Source organism: Myotis yumanensis, unplaced genomic scaffold (assembly GCF_028538775.1).
Source record: "Myotis yumanensis isolate MYYU_CA2020_CCGP unplaced genomic scaffold, mMyoYum1.0.hap1 SCAF_10, whole genome shotgun sequence".
Taxonomy (NCBI): Eukaryota; Metazoa; Chordata; class Mammalia; order Chiroptera; family Vespertilionidae; genus Myotis; species Myotis yumanensis.
In genome coordinates, this window is record NW_027223761.1 from 4,721,834 (window position 1) to 4,741,092 (window position 19,259).

Genomic DNA, 19,259 nt, shown 5'->3' on the forward strand with positions numbered 1-19,259 from the left:
CCGAGAGCGCTGGCCAGAGGTGCTTCCCGTCCAACTCCCCCTGCGGCGCTGTCGTCGCCCGGCCGCCACCCACTCGGGCTGTGATCTGTGATCCTGGTTAGAGGCAGAGCCTCGGGAAACCCTGAAGCCATTGGGAGGCCCTGGCTGCCCGCGCACCTCCTGCTCCCGCTCCCGCTCCCGCCTCGCTCTGCAAAGCCTGGTCCTCGGAGTACGAGACCAGGGGCCAATAGTGTACGTTATAAACAAGGTGGTGGCCAGTCTCTCCTACAAACGCCCTGGAGACCAGCGCTAGCAGGAGACTCCAGGTAGATACTGAAAAGCTCAAAGCTCTCTGTCATCTCGGTTGAGGATTCTAATCTGCTCAGGCCCGGACACGTGTGACCTGAGCGGCCCGGACCTCCTGCACGGCGGGCGGCGGGTGCTACCGTCTCTACGCTGAGAGGCGCGTCTGGGAGGGACAGAGGTGACCGGGCCTGGACAGCCCAGGACGCTCACTTCCAGGGTCTCCCGGTGAAGCTCCGCGTGGTTTCACCCGCGGCTGTGCCGGTGTGGCGTACGCCTGGCCCTTACAAGGGGTCCCGGGAATGTCAGCGAGTGAGCGAGCGGCTGTTGTCTTTTTGCCCCCACAGGCCTCCCGGTCCTGCCTGCATGATACCAGGGCACTGCCAGGGGAGGTGGCATGGCTGGCTCGGGGCCGGGCAGAGACCTGAGCTCTCTGATGGCGAGGCCCGGACGCCCCCACCCTGCTCTGTTAGAGGCGATGAGGGGAGCGCCGTGCTTTAGGCAGATGCCCTGAGTCTGAGTCCAGCCCCCCGCAACCCCACGACCCCCACTAGCTTCGTGACCTTGGGTGCATGAATGCCACAGTCTACAGAACAGGGACAGCAGCACCTATCTGGGGACCCGGTGTCAACGCAGGGCAGCCACGGACGCAAACGTGGAAGCAGACACGAGGAAGGTGGCGAGTCCCGTGCGTCCGTGTCCCACGGGTGCCTATGCACCAGACGCAGACACAGCGTTCAACGTGGAGCAGGTGAGGGCGGCCCGGGGTGGGGGGTCTCAGCGCTGGATCTGCCGCTGCCCTGGGCTGGGGCGCAACACCGGTGTGCTCCCCAGTGAATGAGCCGTGAATGAGCAAGTGGGTGAGGCGACAACCATGAATGAGCTGTTGTTATACGTGTGCCCAGGACAGAGCCCACCAAGGCCCAGGTGAGCCCTGTGGGAGGGCAGCCGCCATGCCTCACACATTTGGGCGGTGGTGTGGCCATGGGGTGCTCCCCACAGTGCGTCCTCACGGGGCTCTCACCCTCCCGCCTCCAAACCCTCGCCAGGGCCACCACCAGCTTCTCCGGACAGAGGGGGTGTGAGTCAGAGGCGGGGGTGGCAGGAGCACGTGGGGGGGGGGGTGGTTACCGAGGTTGACCGTGAGCTTCATCTGGCCCCCGTCCAGCTCGAGGCGCAGGGTGTCGGCCGACTCCCGGGAGGTGGTGGCCATCATGAGCCCGTAGGCCCGCTGGGACATGAAGCGCAGCGACACGTCCTCCGCCTCCGTGTGCATGGCGCTGGGCAGCATGATCTTCATGTACATGGAGCCGTCGTAGCTCAGGACCGTGGCCTCTGCCCCAGGAGTGGGGGGTGGGGAGAGGGAAAGGGGAGCGGGGCAGGCAGAGGCCAGTGGAGGGTGAGAGAAGACGAGAGAATCATTACCAGGAGGATAGGCAGGGCCGGCCGAGGAGAGGCCGCGGGGCTGGGCAGCGGGGACGGGGTGGAGGCAGCCTCACCTCTCTCACAGACCCGCCCCAGGAAGCCGGTCCCCACGCAGTCGCAGACGAAGCGGTTCCAGCCCTCGCGGCAGGCGCCCCCGTTGCGACAGGGGGCAGAGGCGCACTGCTTCAGCGTCTCCCGGGAGCAGAAGGGGGCCACGCCCGCGGCCCCCTGTGCCTCGGCCAGGCTCCGCAGGTCGCGGCTCCGCCCGTCTATGAAGAGGTCCCGCACGCAGCCCACGTAGCCGGCCCGCAGCGCCGCGGTCCACACCTCCGGGGGCAGCGGCATTTCCACGCGGCCCCCCTCGGGGAGACCGCCCAGGTACAGCTCGCTCTCCAGGTCCAGAATCTCACTCTCCCCCGTGGCCAGGAACGGGGTGCTGCGGCTGTTCACCGAGATGGAGCCTAGGGGTCACCAAACAGTGAGCCTCAGCGGGGCAGCCGGGACGGAGAGGTGCCACAGGCCAGAGAGGGTGACGGCCTGGCAGCCAGGCCTCCCACCCACCCCTGCAGCAGCCCTGGGGGGAAGCTGAGCCTCGCTCGCCTGCTCAGACACTGCCTGACAAAGGTCCCCGGACGTCAGCTCACGTGAGCCAGTCCCAGCCCAGCTGCAGTGTGAGGTCCAGACTCTTCCCTCCCCACCTGAGCGGGTCTTTGGAGGATGCATAGGAGGTGGACACACCCCAAAAGGGCTGGATCATTCACGAATCATTCCCCCCCCCACCCCCCCACCCAGTCCCTTAAACCAGGAACTAGAGGCACAGACCCCTGAGGAGGCTGAAAGGCTTGCATCTAAGGTTCCCCCACTAACATCTACTGAGCGTTTGTGACCACAGGCCAGGCCCTTAGCACTTTACATGTTATATCGCTTAGTCTCACACTCCCCCGTGAAGTGGTCCTTCACGACACCACTTGGAAATGGCAGGCAGGCCTCAGAGAAACTGGGAACCTGCCCCAAGCAGCACGGCACGGGAGGCGCAGAGCCAAAGTACCCCTCCTCCCCCCTCCCCAGGGCAGCCTCCTCCACCCCAGCCGGGAGCCCCTCTGTGGCTGAGGGACAAGATGGGCCGGCTGGTCAGCTCCTGGGGCCTGCGAGGCCAGCTGGCAGCCAGGAGAGGGCGCCGGTGCGGAGCTTCTGAATCGTAAGTGCTATGGAAGGGAGACCGGTTATCCTAGGGGAGATTCGGGCTCAGGTAGGAGCATCAAAGCGGCCACCGATCAAGAGGAAATTAAACCGAGTATTGGCCTGGCCCCCAGGTCACCCTAAACATGGGAAGGGAATGACCCAAACCTTCATCAACAGGTGTGACATGTAACATGCAATGGAATATCATTCCGCCGTAAGAAGAAATGATGCCACACGCTACAGCGTGGAGGAACTTTGAAACTAGTCTGCTGAGTGGCACGAGGCAGACCCAAAGGGACAAGGGCTGCATATTCCAGCTGTAGGCGTCCCTGTAGTCACATTCATAGGGGCAGAAAGCAGAATGCCAGCTGCCAGGGGCCCGGGGGGGGGGGGGCAGTTACTGCTTAATGGGGACGGACGTTAAGTTTAGGAAAAGGAAAGCAGTCTGCAGATGGATGGGGGGGGGGGGGTGACAGTGATGGGAATGCACCCAATGCCACTAAACTCTACACTTAAAATGGCTAAAATGGTAACTTTTAGGTTACGTATAATTTACAATTTTTCTGAAACCAGGGGAAGGTCAGAGGGCTTTGCTGGAATGACCGCTCAAGCATGCGTGCTGTGTGCAGGGATGGACGTGGCCAGAGCTGGTCAAGGCAGTGGCCCCGGGGCCAGCCAGACCATGTGGGTGGGCTCTGAGCTCTGTGTGAGGCCACAGAGGCCACTTCCTGGAGGCCAAGGCGAGCAGGAGGCCGGGAGTCCAGGCAGCTTTCCAACCTAAAGGGCTACTGCCCACCTGTGTGGACACCAGGAGCCGGGGAGACCCCGTGGGGCCTCGTAAGACAAAACGAGGGGGGGGGGCCACTGACCATGAAGCCCGGGGAAGGCAGCCTTGCCCCGAGGAAGGGAGAGACAGACACAGCTAACAGCCCATGAAAAGCAGACACTTCCGGGAACCACGGCAACCCCATCTCTCCACGGAGACGCACAGCCCAGCGCGGTGACAGCGGGGAGCGCGACACCTTAGCTGGAGCAAATGGGAGCTTACACTGGATAATATGTCCGCTCTCACGAACATCAGCTCTCTCTTTCCCAGATAATTCTCTCATGTTCCACAAGATGAATTAGGCCGAAGACAAGAAGAGGGTGGGCAAGGGGGACTGAGGGACGAGTGGAGGAGAGGGTGGCTCAAAACAGCCGGAGGTTCCAGACAGCACCTGCCTGCCCTCAGCACTCTCTGCTCTGCTGCTTCACTGTGCTGGGTCCTCACTGGGGCCACCGTCAGCTCCCCCCACCCCCCTGACCCCCCAGAACAGCTCTGTGACAGCAAAGACTTTAGCTCATGCGCCCTCTGCTCCAGCACCTTGGACAGCGCCCATCATAGCAGCTGCTGCTGCTGTGCTCAGTACATATTTCTAAAGCAAATTAATAAAAGAAAGTGGGATGGATATAGACAGAGGCAGGCACGGCTGGGAATAGTTTTTTTAGGGGAGTGAGATATTCACTCTGGGGGGGACCCTGTGCTAAGGCCTTCACAGTGCCCTCCCATTTTCCCCTCTCGATGACCCCGATGCAGGGACGCCTTTCGTAGATGAGGAAACTGAGGCTTCAGGGGTTGGGTGATGGGCCTAAAGTTACCCACACAGTAAGTGAAAGGGCGGAGGTGTGACCCCAGGTCTCCACCACGCCCCCCCCCCAACCACCAGGACAGGAGTGACAGTGCAGGGCAGGGAAGCCAGTGGGGAAAAACGCAGGAGTTCAGGAAACTGTAGGACAGAAGAGGCCTGGGAGGATGTCAGGGCCGGGACCAGGAGCGGCCAGGGAGGGAGAAGGGGCCAGAGGGCTCCCGACCTTTGCGCCCGTCCCTCTGGAAGTCCACGTGGCACCACTCGCCGTCGTTGACCTTGCGGCTGGACGCCCGCAGCTTGATGCCTCCGGAGCCCATGTCCAGCAGGAGGTAGAGGTAGCCGTCCAACAGCTCCATGGCGAAGTAGTCGGCCCGCTGGGCAGCGCCGAGGCTGCCGGCCCCAGCCCCGGCCCCGGCCCGCCGGCCCTGGCTGAAGAGCAGCAGCCCATTGGGCTCCGTGGTGCGGAAGTCTAGGGAGATGGAGCCGGTGCGTTTGGCGCTCCAGCGGGGCAGCGCCACGAAGGCCTCGGGACTCTCAAAGGTCACGGGGTCCAGGGCAGCCACATCTTCACAGCGGAATGACAGGTCCCCCTGCAGCTTCATCTTGGGGTCCCCTTCCTTTGCCAGGCGGGACAGCTCCAGCTTGAAGTCATTATTCTTGTAGACCACCTGCAGGGAGGGGCAGGGCAGGGAAGGAGACAGGGAGCCGCTGGGGCCTGGCCCTCCTGCCCAGCACCGTGGGCCCTGCCACCCAGCCCTGGGGGCCCTGCTCCGCTCCACCAGACCACTGGCGTGGCCTTTGTTCTAGAACCACACACAGAGGCTGTGAACAAGCCACTCCCCTGCCCCCGACTCTTGGACCTGCCTTCCTGCCCAGCTCTACAATGACGCCCGTTCGTCACAACGGCCAGTCAGGGCCACACCTGGTTGACATTTCCCAGTTCTCCAAGCCTTTTCATCTGCACTCCCCTCTGCTCCTCACACCCCCCCCCCCCCCCCCCCCCCCCCCCCGCTTAAGGAGTAGGTGCTCGTTTTACAAATGAGCAAACGAAGAGTAGGCCAGGTCAGGGGACTTGGCCACGGTCACAGAGCAGAGAGCAGAAGAGCTGGGACCCAGCCACAGGGCTGAGTCTTCACATCCAGCAGCTGCCTCAAGGGTCCCCTGAGAGGCCGGGGCTTCCGAGGCCAAGGCCGTGAGAGAGAAGCCTCTGGACGGAGCCAATGGCCTCGGGTTTTGAAAAGAGAAGGACCAGAAGCACAGAGGCCTGGCGGCTGGCCCGCGCAGACCACGTCACGCTAAGGCAGCGAGCGTTCGGGGCCCGCAGCCCTCCCCCGGCCCTACTCACGTCCTTGAGGCAGCCCATGAAGTTGTTGCTGACGGGCGAGCCCGGCAGGTCCGCGGTGTTGGGGCTGCCCCCGATGTAGAAGAAGTCGTCGGAGCCCAGCATGGTGTAGTCCTCCTGCGTGTAGCCTGTGGTGGTCAGGATCCCGTCCACCGAGATGGTCACCTGCCCAGCCCAGGGCGGGAGGGGGAGAGACAAGGAGACAACCGGCATCAACTCCCTGGGGAGAGTCGAGGGCTGGGCAAGCGAGGGGCCAGGGGGCAGTGGGGGAGGGGGCCGGACCCCCCATTTTTATGTCTGCTTGTCTTGGAGGAGGAACAGTGGGGGGAGCGGGGAGAGGGGGAGAAGGAGGCAGCACAAGATTGGATGGTCTCAGGGTGGGCTCAGGCCTGCCCCACACCCAGCTCAGCAGGCAGAGGCCTGAGGGTAATGGAGCGCTCCCCCAGAACCAGTTCCTGGAAGTGGCTCCGAATGGAAGTGGGAACCCCAGGTCAGGGTTCCAGGATGGGGGGTGTGAAGGGCACCCTCATGCCCCTCCTCCTGAAGGTGCTCTCTGGACCTGCATGCAATTGGCAGGGACCCAGTCCCCCCCCCCCCCCCTTCTTGGTGGCTCCAACTCCCCTGCAGCTCCCCCTCAAGGCGCTGAGGGGTCTTCCAGCCTCAGCCAGTAGGGCGGTGGCAGCGAGCAAGGGCGTGAGGAACTAGAAGGAGATATTCCTGGAGCCTTGGAGCCTCGGGGGGGAGGGGCAGAGCATCCTTCAGGGCCGATGCCCACTACGCCCCTTTCCTGAGTCTCTTTACGCCCAGATCCCTCTACTCGGGTCACCCTCTCTCCCAAGGAGAGGGCGGTACTGCACCTACTCATCAGCCTGCCTTTCTCTCTTCGCCTTCCCCACTGATGCCACCATCACACTCTAGGGAGCCGGGCCGGGTTAGAGAGCAGAGGCGGACAGGGCTAACCTCAGGATACCTTGGCCGTGGGCTGGAAAGTCAGGCAGAAACTCAAGGATGGGGAGCGCCTGGTGCTCCAAGGCGGTGAGAAGGGGCAGCCGTGGCCGGGGGAGGCGGTGATCTTGGCGGGGTGGCAATGCAGGGAACTCTCAGACTACCCCCTCCCCAGGCCAATGTCGAACTTGGCCCCTGGAAAGTCCATAGGGCAGAGTCGAGGTCTGTGGGACCACGAGACCCCCCCACCCCCGTCCCCCACTCCAGGAAGGCTGTGGTTTAGGACGGTCAGCTGGGAAATGCGGGCAGTCGCCCCACTTCCCACTCCCCTAAAGTGCTTCAGCACCCCCTTTTCCAGCAAAGTCTGGAGATTGGGGCCTTCTGGTCCCACCTGCACCAGTCCACCTGCACAGGCCACCAGCCACCTTCCAGGGACTGGTCTCCAGAGTCCATGGTCGTGGGGCAGGCGTGGTGTTAGGAACTCCTAAGGGACATGAGCAGAAGGGAGCAAGGGGAACTACCCCACAGGACCCCCGGACCCCTCCTGCTGAGCTGGAGCCCTCCAGTGGGGGGGAGGGGGGCTGAGCAAAACCAGGGTGCAGGGGCCCCCTCCTGGGAACCATCAAACCTTGTGCTGGAGGAACTAGGTTCAAGGGCAGATGATAAGGGGTATCTTTGCGGGAGGGGAGGTGTGAAAGCTTTTGGGTCTTGTTTGGAGGGGAGCGCTGGTCATTGTTTATTTCTTCTTCCCTCCATCCCACCCAAGGCTGGGAAGTGGGGGTCTGGGTGGAAAAGGGAAGGGTCCAAGTATTAGTCACAAAAACATGCAGACAAGGTTAGACCGGGCAGAAGGGCTGGAGGGAGGGGAGGAGGGGACAGGGCTGAAAGGGTGGGAAAGACAGGGCGGGGTGGCAGGTGAAGGGGTCTCCCTGGGACAAACTCTGTTCCCTCCCACCCTCCACCTGCACTTCGGAACTGGGCCACTAGTCAGTTCCTGAGCCTACACCTGGTCACCCCAAATAGACAGTCAGCTCCTGAGCCTACACCTGGTCACCCCAAATAGACGGTCAGCTCCTGAAGACGGGCACCCGGCCCGGCCGGCGTGGCTCAGTGACTGACCTATGAACCTAGGAGGTCACGGTTCAATCCCCGGTCAGGGCACATGGCCGGGTTGCGGGCTCCGTGCAGGAGGCAGCCGATCAATGATTCTCTCTCAACATTGATGTTTCTCTCTCTCTCTCTCTCTTCCTCTCTGAAATCAATAAAACAATTTTTTTAATTAAAAAAAGAATGGGCGCCCTAACCAGTTTGGCTCAGTAGATAGAGCGTCAGCCTGCGGACTGTAGGGCCCCAGGTTCGATTCCGGTCAAGGGCATGTACCTTGGTTGCGGGCACATCCCCAGTAGGGGGTGTGCAGGAGGCAGCTGATCGATGTTTCTAACTCTCTATCCCTCTCCCTTCCTCTCTGTAAAAAAAATCAATAAAAAATATATTAAAAAAAAAAAAAAAAAGAATGGGCACCTGGCCTGACGTGTCCCTGTAATCCCCTAATCCCAGCCGGGTCCAGGGACACATCATAGTCATTGACGGCGAACATCAAGTCACCTCAGGAGTCAAGGCCACAGCCTGTGTGCCATCTATACATCCTATGCCTCGGGGGCCTTTGGTGGGCAGAGCCTCAGGCCGCCGAGACTGCTCTAACCAGGCACCCCTGTTTCGGGGCGGCGGGGGGGGGGCAGGGCCTGCCCAGCCCCAAAGCTCCCCAGGAAGAGGTTTGTCTGGCCCCGTCAGTACACTCCGATCCCAGCCCGCCCAGCCACTGCACTGTCCCCCTGCCCCGCCCTGGAAGCCGGGCACCAGCCACGGCATCTTCTTCCCTCTGTGGGCTTTCTTGGGCCCAGTCCCTTGGGCCAGCTCACCTGCCTTTGCCCTCAGAATTATAAGGACCTGACTGGGGGGGTGGGGCTCCTCAACTCCCCTGCAGACGGGGTGCAAACCTGACCTTGCCCCACAGCTTTATGCAAATCGCTGCCACACGGTGCCCTCTGGTAGAATAGGGTGGCCTTAATCACCCTCCTATCTGTGCCCCAAATTCACAACTATTTTTGTAGAGCAGCCCTGGCCCAGGGGGTGGGGGAGAGGGGGGGAGGGGTGGGGAGCATCAGGAGATGCTCGGAGGAAGGGGGTCAGCCTGGGGTGGGGAAGTGGAGGAAGTGGGGCGGCACTGGTGGGAAGGAAGCCAAGGGCAGGGGATGGAGGAAGGTCTCTGGGGAAGGCAAGGAGGGAGATGACAGATTAGTAAACCCAACTGTTTCCTCAGACAAATCAAAGTCCAGACACAAAAATGGTGGGTTTGTTAGTAAAAGCAGGAAACAGGGGACTCAGTCCCCTGTCCCCCTCCACCCTGGGGGTTCAGGATGCCCCTGCCCCCCAGCCCCCCCGCACAGCTTCTGGAAGGGGTAGGGCCGGCGGGGAGGAGGGCAGGGGGGGCATGCCACACAGAACAGCCACTGCATCGAGGGCACATGCGGGTTAGAGGGCCGGGGTGGGGCCGGGCCCAGCAGGAGACGAGAGCACAGCCACGTGAGAAGGCATGCCGGCCAGGCCGGGGAGAGAGGGGGAAGCAGAGATGGAGGCAAAAGAGCTGAGGAGTACAGGAAGGAGACGCTTCCTTCCAGCAGAGGAGGGGAGGGGGCCCCACTAGGACAGATCCCTGTGGGCTGAGAAAGAAAAGGAAGGGACAGGAGACTCAGATCTTCCCCACCAGAGGGTGCCCCAGGCACTCCGCCCCCGCCCCACCCCCCCCCACGCACACACACCACTCATCACAGACCCCAGACACACCTGCTTACACACACCTCCCACTGACGGCAGAGGGGGACGTCTCGATGGGCTCATTTCCAACCAGCATCCTTTCCATCAGCAGGACCACGGCCAGGGCCCCAAGACACAGCAGACTCGGCACCCAACCCAGCCCATCCGCTCAGCCAGGCCACTCCACACAGACAGGCGGGCCCGAGCGGGGTGAGGAGGCCCGAAGGAAGGAGCCACAGCTCTGCCCCAAAGCCAGGCCCAGCCAGGGAACAGAGTGGGGAGCACAGAAGACACAGGAACCCAGCGCCCAGCGGCCCAGCCCCAGCTCCACTCCCCAGGAGCGGGGAGGGTGGCTAGAGGGTGGGCTACCCGCTGGGTGGGCTCTCAACCCTCCCCACTGACCTCACCTTCCTCTGCTCGGCTCCCTGTACGTAGGCAGGCTGGCAGGACGTAAAACCAGGCCCTGGCCACAAATGCCCCCTCCCCCAGGGCCATGCCCCAGGAAGGCAGGCCAGGCAGAGTGGAGCCCCCTCTGGCATCACACAGAGCCTTTCTCAGCTCCCTGCTGTGACCACAGAGTCCCCAACCTCCGGAAGGGGGCTCACTGGGGGGAGAATAGGACGGAGTGAGGGCACGTGTTTTGAACGGTGGGTGGGCTGACTGGGCTTTGGGGAGTCAGGAAGCCCCTTGACGGTGTAGGCAAAACTGAATCACTGAGCATTTTGTTTTTCTGGGAGATGCCATTTCTGTGTCATCAGGTCCTCAAGGGCTCCGGGACCCAAGGGTGGCTCACTCGGAACTGACGGGGTGGGGCCAGAGTGAGGCCGGGGAGGGTGTCGGAGGGAGGTGTGCAGGCCGCTGCATGCTGACGGTTAGCCATCTGTCTGGGGTGGGGAGAAGCTAGAGAGAGAGACTGGTTGGAAGACCCCCAGGAAGATGGCCCAGCAGCAGTTACAGCCCCACAGTGCATCCTGGCATCTGGGTTTGAAAAAGCTGAGGACAGATTATCCTGAGTCCTTAGCCTCCACCGTTTTCTAAAACAATCCGCCCTCCCTCTCTGACTCTCAGCTGTCAAAGGCCTTTAACAGCTCCCATCATTCGCCCTCCTCCCAGGATGACTCTGCGGCTCACACGAGACAACCGAAATGAAAGCCCTGGAATCGTCCACAGCTGGCTTTCTCTGGGCCTCAGTTTTCCCACCTGCTAACTGGGAGTAATCTCTGCCCGCAATCTAGACAGTCATGGAGTTTAAATGATATTCAAAAGTGAGAGCTATTTCGAGGAACCAGAGCCCCTGGCGTATGTACAAAGAACTATTATTATTTTTACAAGAAAACTTCCATCGGCCCGACCACAACTAATCCAAACCTCTCAACTGGTTCACCCTCTCCCCCGGGGAGGAATGTTCAAATAACAAGAAAGGAGTTAATAGAAGTAAATACAGAACTAGCGGAGCCGGCTGAGGAACGCCCGGGAACCAGAACAGGGGAACCCTGTCTCTTGGGGTGCTGTTCTCTGGCTCCAGTCTTCCCTGAAAAAGCCGGTCCCTGGGACAGATTCATCGGGGTTTACAAGGCTACTCGGGCCATCCCGGGGCAACGGCTCTGATCCCCGATCCCCGACAGCGATGCTGGCGCTGGGGAGCACAGCCCTCGGAGACGAGACTTGAGCCAGGGGGAACCACACGGGGCTCTTTGCTTCGTAACCAGCTCACGCACCCCGTCTCTCCTCCTCCCAGACCCAACTCCTGAGGCATTCTGGGGTTTCCCGCAGTTGTTTTAGGACTAGTTCCTAAGGGGATGGGAATAGGGTCTCCAGTGGGGGAGCAATCGCACTCTCCGGGGTTTGCTGTGGGAAGGGAACTGCATCTTTACAAAACACCCTGCCCTGGCAACACCGAGATGATCAGTTAGCGTTTTATACCTTCATAAAGTTATAGGTCCCTTTACGGAGCACACAGGCTTTCGCTTGCATTACCCCTGTGACATTCCACTGACCCCAGGAAACAGGCCACGCAGGTGTGTCGTCAGCCCGTTGGGTAACTGAGCTTTAGCCCAGGTCACAAGGTCCATTTTAACTGAACTGAGACTGGAAGGGGGTCTGCAGGCCCTCACTCTCAGGTGGCTTCCCCAGGTGCCGAGGGTGCTGCAGGGGCTGACCCCGCCTCCCTGTCCCCGGGAAGCACTGTAAAGAGAGGTCCTGACAGGTACTGGGAGGCTGGGGAGTGGCAGCAGCTAAACCTGAAGCAGCAGCTGGGGAACAGACTGGGAGGGTGGTGTTGGGACCACGAGTGGCTCCATTTGAACGTGGGACAGCTGGGCGTGACCAGATAAGACCTCTGCTTGGGGAGAGGTAGGGTGGCTATAGCCAGGGGCACCGGCTCAGGGGCGAGCAGAGGACAGGGCTGCCATAAGTCTGTGGTTCGGGGAAACACAGACCTGAGAGGTAGGGCCTCCTGGGGAGGTGGGGGAGCCTCTCAGGTTGGGAGCCTAGTTATCCTGCTTCCCTCCCTGCCAGCCTGCCAGCCACACAGACCTGGGAGCCCGGGAAGGCCAGGCATCTGCCCCACGCAGCGTGGGCCCCGGGGGAGCAGACACGTCCACCGGAGGGTCGCCAGGCTGGAGCTCAATCACTCTGCATTATTAATAGGCAATGACTAACCGCCTGCCACCGCAGAGCCCAGACCTGGCAGGCAAGAGGGAATCCCAGGGGATGGCGCAGCAGGCCCTGCAGGCACACACGCAAGGCGGCCTGCTCCTGCCCCCACACCACCTCCACGCAGAGCCCTCTCCAGGCTCAACACACACGCAGTCACACGGCCCCGGTCACACTGGCACTTACACATGGAGAGTCACCAGCAGAATCTCACAAACACAGCGTACAGTCTCCCACTGACACCCCTCCATGACACACCAACATTTACACACACTCGCGCCCACACACCAACGCACACCAGCTGCATTTATCCAGACACCCACACCCACACTCACGGGGACTGAGTCCAACCCAAACAGAGGAGCTTGGTGACAACCACCCCAACTTTACCCCTGCTGGGCCTCCTCCTCTCGCCCCTCAACAGGGAAGGAAGCAGCCCCGGGCAGAGGCCATGCTGGACAGGCAGGGGACAGAGAGGGGGAGAGATGGAGGGGAAGGAAGACAGTGTGAAACACAGTGTTAGTCAGAGCAGCAGAGCTGTGGGGGGACTGGACGCTGTCCCTGGTGGGGGAAAAGACCATTCGTGCCATGCAGAATGTGGGGGAAGGCGGGACCAGGAACCCGCAAGGTTGAGAAGCGAGGGTAGGGATGTCACCTCTTCCCTGGCAGCCAGCATGGGGCAGCCCCCAAACTGGTATGCACTGGTGACTTGAAGGAGCAATCTGGACCGGTCCCAGGCTGCTGGGCACCTCCCAGGCCACGTCTGCCCCCCTCGGGGAGCCTGCCCCGCTGGCTGCCACTGGAGGGCTCACCCAGCCCCCTCCTCCAACTCAAGGGGCCTGTCCAGGAGTGACAGTGAGCAGAGCGGAGCATGTCATGGGATGGTGTTTTCCATGGATTTTCAGGAGACCAAGAAAGAAACTAAATCAGAGAGAGAGAGAGAAAAAAAAAAAACAAACCAAGGGGGGGCGGGGGCGGGCGGAATGAACAAAACAAAGCAATAGAAATAAGCAGCCTGGCATCGGGGCTGGTCTAACCAGAGCCGATGGGCACGGGCCTGCCCCAGGCCCCTCTGGCCAGGCATCTGAATTCAGGAGTCAGGGGGTTAGGGCAGGGACAGGCCAAATTCCTCGATTTCCATTTGTCGTTTGGATTTGAGTTTGGACCAAAAAAGAAACAAAAGGGAAAGAGGAAAACTAAAGGAGAAGCAAAAATCTAAAGGTTGTCCAGGACGCAGAAAAAGGAAGAGCAAAAACAACCAAAATCAAACAGGGGGAGGAAACAAAAGAGGGAGAATCGAACAGTTAAAAAAACCCACGGCAAACCAAACGGTAAGACAATTAGAGTGATATCTACCAGATAATGCAGTTTGTTTACCATAGCGTGTCCAATCCCTGCGTGCTTCACCGGAGATATGGGGGAGGGGCGGGGGTCAAAGAAAACAAAACAACGAGACGACAACAAAAGAACAGAACGAAAGAAAAGAAAAATAAAATGACCAACTGTGAAACTCAAGGAAGGAGGAGAAATACATGCCCATATACAGCTGGTGGTTTGTTCAGACCCTCCCCCCTTAGGATGGGAAGGAGAAATCAAACACACACAGAAATTAAATCCCTCCTTCTCCCAGTCCGCCCCCACCCCTCCTCTGGATACCTCTCCCCCATCCCCTCCCGGAGGAAGAGCCTGCTGTGGAGAAGGGGAACAGTTAAAGACCTTGGTTAGTAGAGAAGAAAACAACAAAAGAACTGGACCGAGAAAGCAAAGACTTAAAAATGGCCGACATTCCGCAGATGAGACAAAGGTTAGTTCAGTCTTTCACTCATACCTTGCCCCACCTGTCCCTGCCCATCCCTTGGTCCCCTGGGTTATAAGCGTGTTAGTAACACACACAGAGTCGGCAAGGGGGGTTTTCCAACAGAGGGTGAAAGAGGGCAGGCAGGGGGTTAAGAAGCAGACCCATTTATGCAGTATTAGTACATCCTTCCGGCTGAAATGTTAGGACGTTGAGGGAAAGGGAGGGAGGGGAGCAAGGGGTGTGAGAACGGGATGGACTATTGACTTAGGTCATGGACGGGTGGGTTGGTTGGCTAACTGGTCAACCAGATGGCTTTCCGGAGAACTGGCTAAAGAGCAAGTTGGTTCTGGCCAACTGGCTGACCAATGACCATGTTGAGTTAATGGGTTAACTGTTCGGAGGTGGGCCAGCTGCTGTCAGGCTGGGAGGAGGGTGGCCAACACCCCTAGAGAATCACAGGAGTGGCGAGAATGAGAGGTGGTTTCATCTGGGGACACAGGGAAGGGTTCCCAAGGGGTGTAGGAGGGGATATGGTTGTCTGCTTTTCCTGGGGATGGAGGACAGGCAGATAGATCCAGGGAACCACGGGGAGGGGCAGCTCCTCATTTTTTTTTTTGGTCTGTTTCTCCTCCTTGAGAAAGGAAGAGAGAGTGAGCTGTCACCAGAATGAGAATGAGGAAAAGGAAACCTTGCCGTCCGTGGGCTGGCAGAGGGCTCACTCTCAAATCATATCTAATCCCCCCAAACCCCTCCCTCCCCTTCTCCTCTCCCACCCACAGCTGACTCCTCCTTCCAGCCTAACTTGACTTTGCAGAGCCCACATTCCCCAAAAGTCCCCCACGTTCTTCAGTCACCCCACCCCCAGTTCTCTTATGCTCCTCTCGGCAGACGCCCCTCCCAGAATTAAGTACCCATCACCACCGCCCCTGAGCCTCCACTGCCCACAGCCAGAACCGGAAATTCACCCCCTCCACACCGCACACCTCTAACATCCCTACTCCTCCCTCAGCTAGAAACCAGCTTCTTCTATCCCCACATTCATTCTCTCTTCTCCTGGCCAAAGACGGCAGCAACCACCACCTTGGAAATCACCCTGGTCTGTCGGGGGGACATGTCAAGGGGGCCGAGGCAGCTTCACGTACAGCATCAGGTGGGGGGACACCACTGCTTGATGTCCATTAAACACCAAACTGCACGCCCGAGAGGGTGGTTGTGAGAAGGAAAAGTATCCCAGGGACAGATCCATTAGAGAGTTATGATAACCAGTGGGCATAGGGCTAATTCAGTAACACAATTAATAAGGGCCTCGCGTAATTAAAAATAACAGAATTCAATATTTAGCAGCTAGAAGTGCTGAATAACCAATATTAATTATCAGTGAGCAGAGCAGTTTACGGAGCAGGAGGACCAGAATCTAACTGCGGGGCAGAGGCTGGAGCACGGGGAGAGCGGGCGATGCCAGGGCCGGTGCTATCAGATGGCAGGACTGTCGTGAAGCGAAGAGACCAACTAGTCAGAGTGAGGAGCCAGCTTCAGGGCAGCTAAACAATTGCACCCAAACAAGGGAAGAGTGGCCTGGGGTCCCGGCACTAGTCCAGCGAGGCAGAGAAGAGGCATTGGAGGCGAGGTGCAACTGCTACTCTTTTTGAATTGGAACTGGTTGTGGAAACTAAAATTAAAAGTTTCCAATTTTCATGGACAACTTCCCTTTTAGCAAATAGAAGAGCAAATTCAGAAGCAAGATTAAGGCGGAAGAAATGTGCCCGGCTGGCACGGCTCAGTGGTTGAGCGTTGACCTATGAACCAGGAGGTCACAGTTCGATTCCAGTCAGGGCACATGCCCAGGGTGCGGGCTCCATCCCCAGTGTGGAGTGTGCAGGAGGCAGCCCATCGATGATTCTCTCTCATCATGGATGTTTCTCTCTCTCCCTCTCCCTTCCTCTCTGAAATCAATAAAAATATACTTTAAAAAAAAGAAAGAGAAGAGGGAAGAGATGTGAGTTCAGACCCTGGGCCTTCCAGTAAGGTGTCCAGGGATCCAGGCTTCTCTGAAAGGTTGGAGCAGGTGACAGGGGCCCCTCTAGACCCAGGGATTGGGATCCAGAACCCAGTCCATGGAGATGGTGCCGGAGGGGGCAATTATGGGCAAATACTGGGGTGGAGCTCCCACTGGAACCCATTCCTGGAGGCCCGTGACATGGCAACCTGTGCCTTCCCAAAGGGCGGCACCCAGAGAGCTGAACCTCAGACTAAGTGGGCAGGGAAGGGTTTTCCCATGCACAGAACCAGCGCAGGAGCCCAGGAATGGCAGCTCGATGAGGGAGGAGGATGCCGAGTCACAGAGGGGAGAAGTCGGTCATTGCATCACGTGCTAACTTCTCATGGCCAAGAGCCTTTGCACAAAACTACACCCCGTCTGCACCCTGAACTCTGAGTGTAGCCCCAGCCCTTCAAGAAAGCCACGAGGGGGATTACACACAAAAATCACAAAAGGCGGCAAGAAGGCAACCTCTGTGGAGCTCGAGCAAGAAAAACTCGGGACAAAGCAAAGAGGCGCCCGCTCCACGCGGAGCTGACAGGGGCCTGTTCTCTGGGAAGCAGGCGGAACATTCCGATGGTTTCAAGACTTGAGAATCACCGAGACTGGCAGAACCACGAGACAGACTACAGCCGCCCTCGCACTCTGTACCAATGACAGCACCAGGCAGAGACCTGGAGTGGCTGTGGAGTCGGACGACTTCCGTGCCACCACTTCCTACCTGGACCATTGGCCAAGGATGCCTTCCTTGGTTACAAGGGAGTACCTCCCACTCACAGGGTTGTTAGAAAACTCAGTGAGATTCGAAAGAGAAACCAGACCCTAGAACTCGAGGGCTGGCAGAGGAGGACGGTGGTAAGAGGGGCAGGGTTGGCGGGAAGTCAGAGCGGGGGCAGGAGCCTTCCTCCTGGCTCTGGGAAGCCAGTGGGAGTCTTTCCCAGAGGGCGAGGGGTAGTTCGAGGCTCGTATGAAATAGATCTGCGGGGTCCTCTGGCCCGAAACTCACCAACTGCCTTCAAGAAAGAGCCCAAGTGAACCAGGGGGGAAAAACCTAGAAAAACAACTGAAGAGACTCATAGTTGCTGGCATTGAGCCCTCAAGGAGCTGACCACCTGAAAATAGAGAAGAGAAATGAACGCAAACAGTGCCCACACAGGCGGAATGTGATGGTGGCGCCGGGACATGGCCCAGAACAAAGACGGGTGGGGTGGGAGGACGAAGGAAGCTCGGGGAGAAGGTGGCATGTAGGCCAGGCCCGAAGGGGTGAGGGCCCCACAGCGACGATGGTGGCAGAGAGCCCGTCCGTGCTCGAGGGGCCAGGCCTGTGCTCTCCGGGGTCACCTCGGTCAGCACAGGCTCACTTTGCCGTTGAGGAGCTGCACGGAGAGGTAAACTTGCCTCCGGGTCTGGAACTAGTGGCGGAGCTGAGGTTGGAACCCAGCCTGCCTGACTCAAGCCCCTGCCCTGGGATTTCTCGGGGCAGAAAGGAGGGTGTAGGGGGCTGTCGGTGGGAGCACTGTGGGAGCACAGCGGGAGCTGGGGAGCCTCGCAGACGGAGTACCCAGAGCGGCACAGTTAGATCCTATGACAGCCTGTGAGCTGCCAGAGAAGAAGATGGCCCGGGGCCGGAAGGCGGGGGAGGGAGCCCCAAATGCCCGGAGGACCCTATTTCGGGGGGACTGCCTCCTTGGGGCCGGGAAGCTCCTGGAAATCTCCACACTGAGAAGCAGCCTTGGGAGCTGGGCAGGGAGGCGCCCCGTGATGCGTTGGGAGCCAGCTTGTCGTCCACATTTGGTGCTGGCTAATGATGAAGTGGGTTTGCACTGGTGGGCGGTGGGGGAGGAATACGGGCTATGGGAGGAGAGTGGAAGCAGCATTAAACTAGACCTTGGGGAATTCTCAAAGGTAGTCATTCCTGCAAAGATCCCCAGGAGACACCTCTGGTCACAGTGGCCTCAGGCGGGGTTCGGAGGGAGAGGAAGGCAGGAACAGGCGCTGTCTCAGCCAGGCCGCCCCCATCCTAGCGCCGTGCCCTAGGGGCCTCCTGATGATCTCAGGGCGGATTATCTATTTGAGGGGAAAGGGGGGAAGACCTGACTCCTTCCTGTCTTTGGAGCTGGCCTCTCGACCCAAAAGCCGGGGAAGGGAGGCCCCTTGGTGTTGGTTCTGGGGCCCGCCCTCCCCACTCTGGTCTTCTAACCACTTGGGGAAACGCTGGGGAAGCCGGTGTTCCCAGCCCTGCCTGGACCCTGGACGGGAGGCAAAGGTCACCTCTTACACAGCCTCCCATCCTTGCTCCTGTCCACAAAACCCCGGAGACGAGACACTGGTTTAAAACCACCCGCCCCCAACCCTACACCACCCCTCAGATCCTAAGGGATTTCCAATCCGAGGACACGGCCTGGACACTGCATACACCCTTCCGGGCTCGTTTCTCCACCTGGCCCTGCTGACACTGGGCCCCATCCTCCCCCGCCGTGGGGCTGCCCTGTGCACTGGGGGACCAGCAGCACCCGGCCTCCGCCCCCTCGATGCCAGTAGCACCGTTTCCGAGCTGTGACAACCCCAAAGGTCTCAGACCTTGCCAAGTGTCTCCTCCAGCGAGAGCCACTACTCTAGGGACAGCAGGACCCAGTAACGTCTCAGAAGCCCCGGGAGATTCGCATTCGAAGGGCCTGGTGAGGATGGACTCACCTCAGGCGAGGCCTTGGCTGAAGGGAAGGACCCGAGAGGACAGCCCCGAGGCTGACCTTCCCCGGTGGCCAGTCACCAAAAAGGGGTGTACCTCGCTTTATGGACGTGGTCTAGAGTCAAAAAGTACCCCCAGAAGCCCTTCTTAAAAGGGGCTCTGGATCACGGTCTTTAAGCAGAGACCCCTGTGGCCCGGAGGCCCGTGTTCCAGGCAGCGTGGCTGCCTCCGCCCTGCCCCGTCTGGTCGAACAGGTGGGGGAGTCGTTTCCACCAGCTACCAGCTCGGACCCACGACTCTGAGCCCGGGAAGGGGCTGCCGTGGCCGCCGTCTACACCCGGTGCTGCGGAGCCCAGGCTCGGCCCCTCGGTGCTCTCCCTCCCTCGCCACGGCTCTCCCTCCTCTCCGTATCTCTAGTTCCCAGAACGTGTGACGTTTCTACCACGCAGCTCTACGTGCAG

At 59.8% G+C, this 19,259-nt stretch overlaps 1 protein-coding gene across 15 annotated transcripts in view; it reads right to left on the reverse strand.

Moving 5' to 3' along the window:
* NRXN2 (neurexin 2) overlaps window positions 1-19,259 on the reverse strand; it is a 106,279-nt gene that overhangs the window by 51,308 nt on the left and 35,712 nt on the right. For 9 of the 15 annotated variants that reach the window (XM_070427415.1, XM_070427410.1, XM_070427409.1 and 6 more), the window contains exons 7-11: window positions 13,630-13,674; window positions 5,863-6,024; window positions 4,741-5,185; window positions 1,782-2,168; window positions 1,414-1,617 (exon numbers count right to left, since the gene is read on the reverse strand). In XM_070427415.1, the coding sequence (XP_070283516.1) occupies window positions 1,414-1,617; window positions 1,782-2,168; window positions 4,741-5,185; window positions 5,863-6,024; window positions 13,630-13,674 (1,243 nt within the window). The remainder of the gene's footprint in view (window positions 1-1,413; window positions 1,618-1,781; window positions 2,169-4,740; window positions 5,186-5,862; window positions 6,025-13,629; window positions 13,675-19,259) is intronic. The other 6 variants (XM_070427403.1, XM_070427407.1, XM_070427411.1 and 3 more) reach the window with 2 other exon arrangements.